Here is a 12,685-nt window from a genome sequence, read left to right as displayed (position 1 = left end):
CATTTTAAAAGTGAGTTACGTACGGTATGTGCTGCCAAGTATGACAATGTGGGTTCCATCCCCAGGACCCAGTAGTGGAAAGAGAAAATTAATTCCCCCAAGTTGTTCTCTGATCACACACATGCTACGTCATTGTGCATTCACACACATCCATACAATAAATAAATAAATAAATGTACTACAACTTTAAAAAATAAAATACTCTAAAACAGTGATTCTTAACCTTCCTAATGCTGCAACCCTTATATAGTCCTTCATGATGTGGTGACCCCAACCATAAAATTACTTTCGCTGTTACTTTATAACTGAAATTTTGTTACTGTTATGAGTTGTATTGTGAATATCTGATATGCAGGGTTAGGGTGACACCCCCAGAGGGGTTGCAACCCAGAGATCGAGAACCACTGTTCTAGGGCTGGAGAGATGGCTCAAAGGTTAAGAGTGGGGGCTCCTCTTCCAAAGGTCCTGAGATCAATTCCCAGCAATCACGTGGTGGCTCACAACCACCTGTAATGAGATCTGGTGACCTCATCTGGCCTGCGGGAACACATGCAGGCAAAATACTGTATACATAATAAATAAATCTCTTTTTTAAAAAGAAAGAGATGAGAACCACTGTTCTAAAACAAACAAAGATCATTCCTTAATCCCACCAATTTTTTCCCTTTGTGGGTGATAAAAACAATGGCCACTCTTTGAAGTCCCCAGTACAGACCAAAATTCAGGTACTACATCCCCCCTCTGCAGATACAAATTTTAAGGTTCTGAGAAGCAAGTGGCTTGCCCTGGGTCACCTATGTGACAGGTGGTAGACATCTGTCTCACTTCAGTGTGTCACTCTTCTGTCACCTGTTGCCCGTCAGGGGGTGAGAAGACAGCTGTCATTACCCCTATGCGACAGGTGGTGGACATCTGTCTCACTGCAGTGTGTCACTCTTCTGTCACCTGTTGCCCGTCAGGGGGTGAGAAGACAGCTATCATTACCCCTATGTGACAGGTGGTAGGACATCTGCCTCACTTCAGTGTGTCGCTCTTCTGCCACCTGTTGCCCGTCAGGGGGTGAGAAGACAGCTGCCATTACATCACATGATATTCAGGATGTACAACAAGACAGAGATCCTGTGACTGGAAATAAGGCTGACCAGATACCAGGAAGTGAGGAAGTGTCCTCTGACAAAAAATAACCTGAGACCCTGAGCTTTAGTTTTCCCTTTCTCCTGGCTAAGAAGAACTGAGGAAAAGGCAGGACTGGGCCAAACAAGTCCTCTGATAAGAGGTCTCTGCATGAAGCGGGCCCTCAAAGAATTATACATTCTATGTAAGAATGAATTAAGAATGGACCTTGCATACATCCATGAGTGGACATTAGGAAAATTACAGGCCTCAAACACTGGAACCAAGTCAAAGTAAGGGGGTTATGTGAGAGCCAAAGTTATGTTTTAAGTTTTAATTAAGAGATCCGTGCCTAAGAGAGCCATGAAACAAAAATGTCACTGATCTGCAAGCCCCTTGCCCAAGGACAGCTTTACTTCCTGAAATGCTGGAGGTTGTTATTAATGGGAGATAATAAGCCACTTCCTTTTGCACCCCTAAACAAGTTCATTTGACTCCACTGCACCAGATGCACGTGATCACACATAGGTAGGAGGTACAAAGGCAGGAAATATGTCAGAGTATATGCTTGCCCCTGACTGGATATAGGTGGGAGGTAAACAGGCAGGAAGTACATCAGGATATATGCTTGCACCTGATTGAACTTCATGGAAGTATGGTGGTGGCCTTATGGGTTTGTCTTTATAAACCTTAGCAAAATGTGACTCAAGTTGCCATTTTCTGGGACTCCTGGACCAGTCCTGACCAGAGTTCATCACCCTGGCCAGTATTTAATTAAAGCTCACTTCAAATTTCACTCAAAAATTGTACAATTGGTCTTTCTCAATTCTCAGGTTTAAGAGTTAGGAAAAAAAATCCCCAAAGAGGTAGTGATTATCCACAAATTTTACAGTCTGAATTCACATGAACTCAATGGTCTAGAAAACCTCAAAAGTTAGCATAAGAGTTGGCACTGTAGGAGCCTGGAAAGTTTGGGGTTTTGTAGTAGCAGAGATCAAACCCCCAGCATAAAGAGGGGCTTTGTAGGTAGTACCTCAAGTCACATGGCAGAAATCAACAAAATGTATCTGGAAAAAAAAAAAAAAAAAAAAAAAAAAAAAAAAAAAGCTCATTCCATCCAGGCCTCTAAGAAGCCAATTGGTGAAGTCTAGGAAATGAGCCTATAGTAAATAATACAAATAAGACTTTTAAATCACAAAAGCATGTGGAAACAAAGCTCATGAATAACAACAGAGAAGGGTGCACCACCACTTCAGATGCTGGTGTTTTCACTCAGAGAATGGAAAATCCTCATGAGAAATATACTTAGAGAAATGAAAAAAAGTGGGTATAGAAAGACGAAGCAAAAAAAAAAAAAATAGTAAAAAAGATTGACCAGTCATATTTACAAAAATACCATACAGAACTTCTAAAGATAAAAACACAATAATTATAAGTGAAAATCACATGATTTACTAGTACATAAACCATACCTGATGAAAGACCTAGCAGACTAGCAGACAGCCAAGGTTAAAGTTATCCAAAGTGCAATATGAAGATACAAAATGGTTCTTAGATACAAGAGCAATTTAGGGGACAAGGTGAGAATCTAGTTGAAACCAAAATAGGTAAAATAGACCCAAGAATCCCAAGCAAGATAAAAAGAAACCCACATTGATATACATTAATAAACACATTGTTAATGTATATATTGCAAAACGTCAAAAAGAGATAAGATCCTTTTTTCTCACTTTGTTACCCTAAATAAAACATTTTAAAAGCAGCTATAGTCTGGGTGACAATGGGTGATGGCTGCTGGACTAGCTTCTCAGGGTCATGGGTAAAATTACTTAAAATTGTCCAGAATAAAAATAATTTTAAAAAGGACAGATACAGTAAAAATAAAAAACAAAAGCATAGTTATTTATCTACAAAGAAATGACCATGAGATTGATGGATTATTTCTTAACAAAGTAAAAGCAGGAAATAGTGGAAAATTTCTTTGATAGACTAAGCAAGAGAAAATAATCATTAACAGTGGCCATACATGCAGAAAAAACTCTCCCAAAGACCGAAAGGAAGCGAGACAAAGACATTTTCGTGTAAACAAAGCCTGAGAAAGTTTGCCAAGAGCATATCCACACACAGGGAAATTCTAAGGTTCTTTAGAGAAAAGATGGATTGCACATAATAAGGCCTGAGTCACTGAAGCTAAGACTGTCAGAAAGGTGGTAACAGGGCTGGGGAGATGCCAAAGTTTGTAAAGAGTTTGCCCTGTAAGTATGAGGATCTGAATCCTATCCTAATACTCATGTAAAAAAGTGAATGTGATGGTACACACTTGTAATCACACACTTGTAATCCCAGTGCCGAGGAAGCCGACAGGAGATTGCTGGGGCTAATAGGCCCGCCAGCCTAGCATAGTCAGCAAGCCCCAGGTCCTAATGAGAGACCGAACATGGAATAATAATACCTGATAAATAATACCAGGATCTGACCTCTGGCTATACACGTGCATGCACACTTGCACAAACACACACACACACACACACACACACAGTGGGTGGGGTGGGGTGTTAAATATGTGCAAACTAAAACTATAAAGTACTAAAATATGGAACATGTCTATGTCTATCATTTAGGAAGAGAATAGAGATTTTTCACTACTTCTAAACTTTGATAAGTTATTTGTTCTATTTGCTGAGACACTAGAAGATACCATGCACAATTTCAACATTAATAAGAGGAAAATGAAAACTGGGTGTGGTGGCTCATATCTGTGTTGTCAGCTAGAGAATGGCTTTGACTTTAAGGCCAGTTTGTACTATGTAGTGAATTGTAATACGGCTTTGGCAACGGGGTGAGACCATGTCTCAAAACAAAACAAAACAAAACACAAAACAAAACAACAACAACAAAACACCCGAACTATCATGGTGTAGTGGTGCATGTCTTTAAACCCAGCACTAGGGAGGCAGAGGCAGGCGGATACTTAAGTTTAAAGTCAGCCTGGTCTATGCAGCCAGTTTCTGGACAGCCAGAGTTACATTGTGAAGCTAAATCTCAAAAAGTAAAAAATAATGAAAGAAAATAAACCAAACCAAAAAACCATTTCCATCCACAAAGATAACACAACCTCCACGGAAGCAGTTACACCTTTCTTGTTCCAACACCAAATAAATGCTATTTACTCTGGGAAGGGGGCAGCGCTGTCTGTCACTAGTCTGGACCAGTGTCCTGGAAAGGTGACTCCTGAAGACCTCATTTACCATTCTAGTTGTCAGAGACAACTCCAATGTCCTTTCATGCAAGCCCTAGAAGGTGGCCCTCACCTCGGATGTTGGTTTCGAACACAGAGGCGTTCACGTCGATATCAAAGTCCACGTTGTCCTGGAGAACCTCCACCACTCTTTGGAATTCAGAGGTATTCCCCAAAATCTGGAATGAAAGAGTACCCTGACCACACAGCTCCCCTAAGCATGGAAGCAGTTCAGATGCTGGTGTGGTCTTCACTTTTCAGTCAGAACCTCTCTGTCCTGAGTTCAGTTACATTATGCCAGCATTCATACAGAAACCCCTAGCTGAGCAATTTCCTGGTCCATTTAAATGGATCCCATAAAAATAAAGCAGGGATCAGTAGTAGACACCAGCTGTTTGTAGCTCACTTGTCCTTTCCACCTTATGCAAAACAGTATCAGTTGCTTCCCAATCTTCTTTACCCCAAAGCCTCCTGCCACAGAGCCCAAGCACCCTTGGGTTCCTTTACTTCAAGAGGTCACCGTGTTACCATACTGTGATCCTTGTAACATATACCTCTGGGAACAAATCTTTTCCTAGTAACAGACACGGCCAGCACGGTTTTTACCTGGCCCTACTTTTCTGACTTGAAAGCAGACATGATTTCTGTAGGGTGACAGCTATGTTTCACCCTGGGGTACAAAGCGTGAGAATAAAACCCTAATGACGAGAGGAGGAAGCTACAAAGAGCCCAAGTCTCTGGTGACATAGCTGAGTAGCTGGCTCATTACTAGGAAAAAAAAAAATTACCTCTTGGCTTCCTTTTTCCTTTCTTTCTCTTTTTGAAAACTTTATTTTATTTTGTGGGTTTGAGTGTTTTGTCTCCACACAAGTGTGCCACATTCACACTTCGTGCCTTTGGAGGTCAGAAGCGGGGAGTTGGGGGCTGGAGAGAGGGCTCAGAGGTTAAGAGCACCAACTGCTCTTCCAGAGGTCCTGAGTTCAATTCCCAGCAACCACATGGTGGCTCACAACCATCCGTTATGAGATCTGGTGCCCTCTTCTGATGTGCAGATATACATGGAAGCAGAATGTTGTATACATAATAAATAAATAAAATCTTTAAAAAAAAAAAAAAAAAAAAAAAAGAAGAAGTGGGGAGTTGGATCTCCTAGCACTGGAGTTGTGAGGCACCATGTGGATGCTGGGACCCAAACCCAGGGCTCTTAACCACTGAGCCATCTCTCCAGCCCCCAAACGTTAGGCTTAAAGGAAGGGTCGCATTTTCATTCAGCTTTGTGGTTCTTCTCCATTTGAGGTTGGTGGGGATTGAACCCATGGCCTCATGCATGAGGCAAGTATTCTATCAACTAAGCCATATCCTCTCCTTTCTTTTACCCAGGAAAAGAAATCTCTGTTTAAACCACCAGCCAAATGCTATAGATAAGTGTGTCTACATACACATATATGGTGTATATAGATACATACACGGAAGGAGAGAGCGTGTAGGGAAGAGAGAGGGGGGTGGAGAGAGAGGCGGCAGGGTGGGGGGGAAGAGAACAAGCTTGTTTGAAATGTTCTCATACAGTCCATGCTAGCCTCTCATACAGCCCAGGCTAGCCTCAAACTCACTACATAAGGCAACAATGGCCTTGAACTTCTGATGTTCCTGGGGTTGTGACACCATGACTAGCTTGATATATAATAGTGATTTTTTTTTCTGCTAATATCACCTCAAATTCCCCTTGAATACTCTTCCTCCCATAGTGATCCCAATAATTCAGGAGAGGGGGATCCCATGTCCCCAGCTGTGGAGTGGGTACTTCAGTGGGACCAGCCAAGGTACCACATCCCTTCCCCAGTGAGACTGTTTGGAAATACATATGTGATCCAAATCTGATCAATGAAGACTTACTCCTTGGATGAATGGAAAGGGTGATTCTTTGAACGTAACTGTTTCTTAAACTAGGAAGTAATTGGAAAGACAATAGGCTGACCTATGGCTTATGAAGACTGAGAACACAGCAGCCAAGATAAAAGACAGAGATAAAAGGTGAAAGGAGACTCCTACTAGCGTCATTGTCTGTCTGGATCAGGTCGAAGGCCAGCCTTCATCTAGACTTTTTAGTTATCTGACTCACTAAGTTTGTCTTCTTGCCTAAGTCAGTTGAATTGAGCCTCTGCAACCCAAACAATTTCTGACTATTTCAACACTAGAGCTCCTCTAGGACTGGGAACCAACCTACCTTCTGGCCTCTCTCTCTCACTGTTCACCTTCATCTGCAGTAAAACTGTGCCCATTTTTCTCCAATTTTCTACTGTTTTCTCCATAAGAAGTCAAGTACTCATAGTCTTCCATTTATAAACCCAACTCATCACTGGCGACTGTCACCTGCTCTACAATGCCTCTTTTCTTTCTTTTTCCCTTAAGAACCCTATGAACTCCATCCATACTACTGTTAGGGTCTCTCTTTCTTTCTACATTAAAACAAAACAAAGAGACCTTTGAAATGGCAGAGGCCTCATTCATTTTTGTATTTCCCCAAAGTGCAGACACAGGAAAAAATTACTTGACAAATGTTTGTTGGATGAGGCCACAAATCTTTCTTCACATTGCGTCAGTGAAATGTCAAAGCAGAAATGTCATCACTTCCTTATACTTAAGAAATGCCAGTGGCTCTTCTATACTTTCAAATGAAAGATCATACACACTGAAGAAGAGCTTACAGTCTCCAGATCCCACATAACCCCCAGTGTCACTTGTTCCCTCCTCTCTCCCCATTTCCAATCAATGCTTCAATCTCTGCTGCCACAAAGCCTTTGCACTAGCTGGCCTGGAACAACTTCTTCCAGCACTTTCCCAGCTACCACCAGCTTCTTCAAATTCCAACTCCAGTTTCATATCACTGCTTCAGAGAACTTCTCCCAGCCTCCTCAGTCTAGGTCAGATCTTTTTTTTTTGGGGGGGGGGTTTATTTTGAGACAGCGTTTCTTCTGTATAGCTCTGACTGTCCTGGAACTCACTCCATAAACTAGGCTAGCCTTGAACTCAGAGATCAGCATGCCTCTGCCTCTTCCTTCCAAGTGCTGGGACTAACGGGTGCACCACTATGCCTGGCCAGATCATTTTTTGTTAGGGTCTTTCCAATACAAAGCTCTGGCCTGAGTGTGTAATTATCATCTTTTATGGCTATCATTTGATTCTCAGTGTGTTTCCGGTGCTAACATCTCAAGCAGAGGTCATTTCTGTTTAAACTCATCATTTTGACTCCAAAGTTTAGCACCATGCTTGGTGCATAGTTTCCCTCAATAACTGTTTGATGAATAGTTAAGAACATACAAATTACCAGTAAACAAAAATTATAAGACAAACCATATCTATGTAGTGTTCAGAGTCACATAAATATTATAGATGTATAAAGATGAGAAGTGGCCAGGCATGGTGGTAAATCTCAGCACGTGGGAGGCTGAGACAAGAGGACTGCCAAGTTTGAGGTCTGCCTGGCTAAACAACAAACCTGTGTGTGGTGCACAGAACAGAAGACAATCAAGGATTGGAGTCACACAAAATTAAGTTTAAGTCTGAGTTCCACTTTTAGCTTTCTAAGCATCACATTTCCCAGCTATAGGAAATAATAAGACCATAAGAATTACTGGAAGGATTAAATGTGATAATGCATGCATTGTAATTTGAGTAAGAATTAATTGTGACAAACTGTGTAGAAGCCTAGGTTCCCAGCAGGTAGCACTATTTTGAGAGGTTATCGAAACCTTATTAAGTGGACCTAGCTAAAGGAAGTAAATGGGAAAGGGTCCGGGAGGGGGGGGGTGCTTTGTCCCTGACCCTCCTGTCTCCTGATCTCTGTTTCCTATCCACCATGAGACAAAGAAGCATGTCTGCTACATTATTGCCCAAGCACATGGGGCTAAGCAGCCATGTACTGAAACCTCTGAAACCGTGAGCCTAGGTAAACCCTTCCTCCTTTTGTTCTCTTGTGTGGCCATAGCAATGTTAAACACCAACTAGTACAACCTTTAAAGGCCTTAGCACAAGCCATACACATGACACAGTAACTAGTGCTGTTATCATCATTGCACATGGCGGATGTCAAAGTCTTTGTGTCCCTCACTGAGCTGTGCAAGTCTATCACAGGTCCTCTATAAATATTTGCTCAATGACTGAACCTGTGTAAGTTGGTTTTCTCTTGGAACTTGGCATTCTCTCCTATGCAATTGGGTAACCAGAGCCTGGTGGCTCAGAATCATGAGATAAAGACCTAGGGGAGGAATTTACTTCTTACCCACAGACAAGCTACCAAAAGAGGAAGGATGTTGGTTGGGCAATGATAGAGAGGGAAAGAAATAGGATAGGATACTTACCAGCAAGGTGTCCAGGGCATCAATTAGCGTCAGAGAGAAGCTGTAAAAAGACAAAGTCCCAACTGCTTCATAAGAACATCAAACACCAGATTCATAACTTCCCAGATCAGATTCACCCAAAACTCAAAGAGGCCCAGTGATGTCCCTATCTATCCCATGTATAGTTACAATAGGGAAACCAGGGGGAAAAATCAGAGCCCTTTGACTACCTGATGGAGCTCAACTGTAATTAACATTTACCTATGTTTCCTGGCATTCTTCTTTACCATGGAGGGGCAGTACAAGATCGTAACATATTAAAAGTTAGAGAATGCTCAAGGCTGTGTTACTTAACATCAAAAAGCTAGAAATTACTGGCTGTTCACAAGTTGAAGAGTGCTGAACAAACTATGATACAAACAAATACAAATCTATGACATTATTAAGACATGGTTACCGGAATTCTGCATACTAATGAGAAGATCATGCTGTTCAATGAAAAACACCATATATTAAGTAAGCCACATAATATGTTTTCATCTGCACTTCAAAAAAAGAAAAGCCACATTAGTGGCTGGACAGGTGGCTCAGTGGTTAAGAGCATTTATTGCTCTTGCAGAGAACCTGCATTTGATTCCCACAGCAACATGGGGGCTCACAACTGCTGGCAACTGCAGTTCCAGGGACTCTAGTCAGGAGCCTTCACAGGCTCCTGCTCACATATGGTGCACCTAAATTCATGCAAAACAAACACACATACCATTAATAAGATTTAAAAGAGTCCTACTGACAGAAAGCAGATGTGCTGCTGTTAGGGCCAGTATTAGTAGAGAAATAATTTATAAGGTGTGCTTGGGAATTTTTTAGGGTAAAGAAGTATTCTAGGGCTGGAGGGAAAGCTCAGAGGTTAAGGGCACTGGCAGCTCTTCCAGAGAACCTGGGTTCAATTCCCAGCATCCAACATGGCAGCTCACAACTGTCTGAAACCCCACTTACAGGGATCTGGCTCTCTCACACAGACACATATACAGGCAAATCACCAATGCACATTAAAATTTCAAAAAAAAAAGTATTCTATATGCTAGTTGTGGTAGTGGTTACTATACATTTAAAATAGGTTATTTTTTATATGGAGTATATAATAAGCTACTTTTTTTTTAAAACAAAGTTAGGCTTTAATAAGTTAATTTTTTTACAAAGATAGCCAGGTCTGGTATATGCCTGCAGTCCCAGCACTGGTAATATGGCTGACACAGGACACAGACTGTGCTACATAGCAAGATCCTGTCTCAATAAACAAATAATACATCTATGCACATGTGTCTAACAGTATAAATGAGAATACTCGAGAATGCCATACAGGACAGGTTGCGGTGCCAGCGTTCTAAGGAATGAGAGACACCAAGCATGACTCTGTACTACTTCAATAGCCATTTGCTTGTATTTACTTTTTGTTCCAACTAAAAATAAAAAATGGCACAAGTTCTTAGCTTACTTGTCTAGTCCTTGGCATCAGAGAGCATGCTATCATTTATAAATATTTGTTAAACAAGAATAACAACCCAGAAGTGATGGTGAACACCTGTGATCTCAGCACTTGGGAGGTGGAGGCAGAAGCACCAGGAGTTTGAGGTCATCCTCAGCTATGCAGTTGAGTTTGAGGTCGGCCTGGGCTACGTGGGACACACACACACACAGACACAGACACAGACAGACACAGACACAGACACAGACACAGACACAGACAGACACACACACATACACACACACACACCCCAGCCCTAATTCCCAGGAGTGGTAAGAGAATTAAATGGGGCGACTCTGAAAAACATGTGGCACAGTGTTCAGTTTCTGTGAATGCAAGGATTCTTCACTCAGCTGGGTTTTTATTCTAGTGAAAATGAAAAATGTGACAATACAAGAATTACTAAAAGAAACGAATCAGGTGACTTGTTTGCATGGTGGTAGGAGCTGAATCTGGGGAGGTGATAGAGAGATGGTCACATGAAACAGTGGTACGAAGATGGAGGGGAAATATTTTTCAGTCATACGGAGAACACCAACTACAAAGGACCTTACGTTTGGGGAGAGTAACATCCCCTCCTGGACCTGGGTGTCCACCTATAAAATGAAGGGAGTTGAGTTTTCTGACTCTTGGGAGATCTTTCAAAATATTCTGTGACTCCAGAAATGTCCCTAAGTCTTCGTATGTGGTGCCTGTTCCTGCAGAGGGTGAGCCCAGAGGTCTAGCCTGCCAGATTAATCCAAGACTTTTTTGTACTGTGAAAACTGTATAGACTCTGACAGTGCTGGTTTGGATTGAGGGGAAGGGGTTGCATCAGCCCAGGCCGGAAACTTTCCAGAATCAGTGAGACATTGAAGCCACCAGCCCTCCTAGGCCCCCAGCCAACCCCCTTGGCCCTCAAGCTCGCTCTACCTGCCCCAGGTGTCGTGACCGTCACAGGTGAGAGGTCTCAGCTCATCGTAGGGAAAGGCATTTTCCAGGTAACTGTCGTAGGCGTGGTAGAACATGGCCTTGACTCGCTCCCTGGTGCGAGGGATGAGAAATAAGGTAGGGGGCCAGAACCCAAAAGCAGGCGGGAGAAAGGACCAGACACAGGACGGAGAGTGGGAACCACCATGTGATTTCCGCTGAGTGCCCAGCAGCGGGACCCGAGCACGTCAGGGTGGGGTCCTGGGGCGGAGGGAAGGGAAGGGGCCCGGTGGGCGCTTGCCATTCCCCAGCCGTGGAGAGCAGGAGCCTGGCCCCCTTCACCTGTAGTGGGCGGGGTCGGGCGCGGTGCCGTCGGGGCCTGGCGCACCATGGTGCAGGGGCAGGAACACGCACACGAGGCCGAGCGGAATGAGTAGCCGGAAAGGCATAGAGCTCGTGTCCTGTCAGTGCCGCCGCAGCAGCTGCAGCCACCGCCACCCGCTCATCCTCCGAGCCGCTGCTGGTTCTTCCGGGGATACGCACCACGACGCCTGCGCGTAGGGCAATAAGCCACTCACTTCCTGACTACAAGACCCAGGATGCAATGGAACCCAGGCAAAAGAGCATCTCGGGATATCTGCTCTACAGAGAAGAGTTCAACGTGTCTTAAGGACAGTGGCTGCTGTGGCTGCTGGTGGTGATGTTTTTCTTAGTCCCAATTTCCGTTTGTTGAGCCCTTACTGCGTAGTAAAGCGTCAAGGAGCACTTTACAGGTGCTGTCTAGTTTATTTTTGTTTTTTTCCCCAAATACCTTTTTAAGAAGGGGCCAGCAGGAACTCAGAATTAGAGAAGATGTCTATATAAAGATGGATGAAAAATGATCAGCTTTAACCATTATTAGGCACAGGGTGTCCCAAACCACTTCTCCGATCGTGTAAATAAACTCTAGAATTATTCTCCCAAAGGCATCACTCTTAAGGTTTGCAGAAATCCCTTTTGTTCTAGGAATTTATGACATCATGGTCCCTTCAGTCTCTAAACTGAAGTCTCTAAGCATTTTGCCAGTCCCAGTACCCCGGACCATCTCAGTGGCTATAGCCCTCTGTCCCGAGTGAAAATGAAAACCCTGGCACTATTGCTTTGAGAACATTCCTTTCTTTCTAGGTCCTAGAATTTGTCAGCACGTTAGCCACAGCAACACCCATCTTGGCAGTGTGGGTGAGCTATATAGACAACCCTATTTGAAGTTACATCCGGCTTTATTACTACTGTACCGTTCACACACAACCTATCTACATAACCCAAAAGGAGTCTTTCCCCTCCTCTGGGCCCAGCAACCATGCTTATAAAAGGAAGGATTTGATTAAACAGATCTTTGAGATGCCTTTAATTTAGACTTTTAATCCTAGGGTTGCCCACCTCTTCTTTGCTGAAAAAGTCAGAGGGAAATGGCTGTTCAGTTTATTGAGTGCAGTGCAGGCAGGCTTGGCCTCCTTTGGCCCAACATTCTTTTTAAGATTATTGTTTTTGACAATTTCATACATGTATACAATGTGTTCTGGT

The 12,685-nt window shown here is 43.0% G+C and overlaps 1 protein-coding gene across 1 annotated transcript in view; it reads right to left on the bottom strand.

Moving 5' to 3' along the window:
* LOC100753801 (ER degradation-enhancing alpha-mannosidase-like protein 2) overlaps positions 1-11,661 on the bottom strand; it is a 30,687-nt gene extending 19,026 nt beyond the window's left edge. Inside the window, exons 1-4 of the mRNA XM_027421369.2 lie at positions 11,465-11,661; positions 11,126-11,236; positions 8,710-8,749; positions 4,425-4,530 (exon numbers count right to left, since the gene is read on the bottom strand). Coding sequence (XP_027277170.1) covers positions 4,425-4,530; positions 8,710-8,749; positions 11,126-11,236; positions 11,465-11,571 — 364 coding nt within the window. The 5' untranslated portion in view covers positions 11,572-11,661. The remainder of the gene's footprint in view (positions 1-4,424; positions 4,531-8,709; positions 8,750-11,125; positions 11,237-11,464) is intronic.
* Between the last annotated feature and the right edge of the window lie 1,024 nt (positions 11,662-12,685).

The sequence above is a fragment of the Cricetulus griseus genome, chromosome 6 (genome assembly GCF_003668045.3).
Source record: "Cricetulus griseus strain 17A/GY chromosome 6, alternate assembly CriGri-PICRH-1.0, whole genome shotgun sequence".
NCBI lineage: Eukaryota > Metazoa > Chordata > Mammalia > Rodentia > Cricetidae > Cricetulus > Cricetulus griseus.
This window is presented reverse-complemented; position numbering and strand designations above follow the sequence as displayed.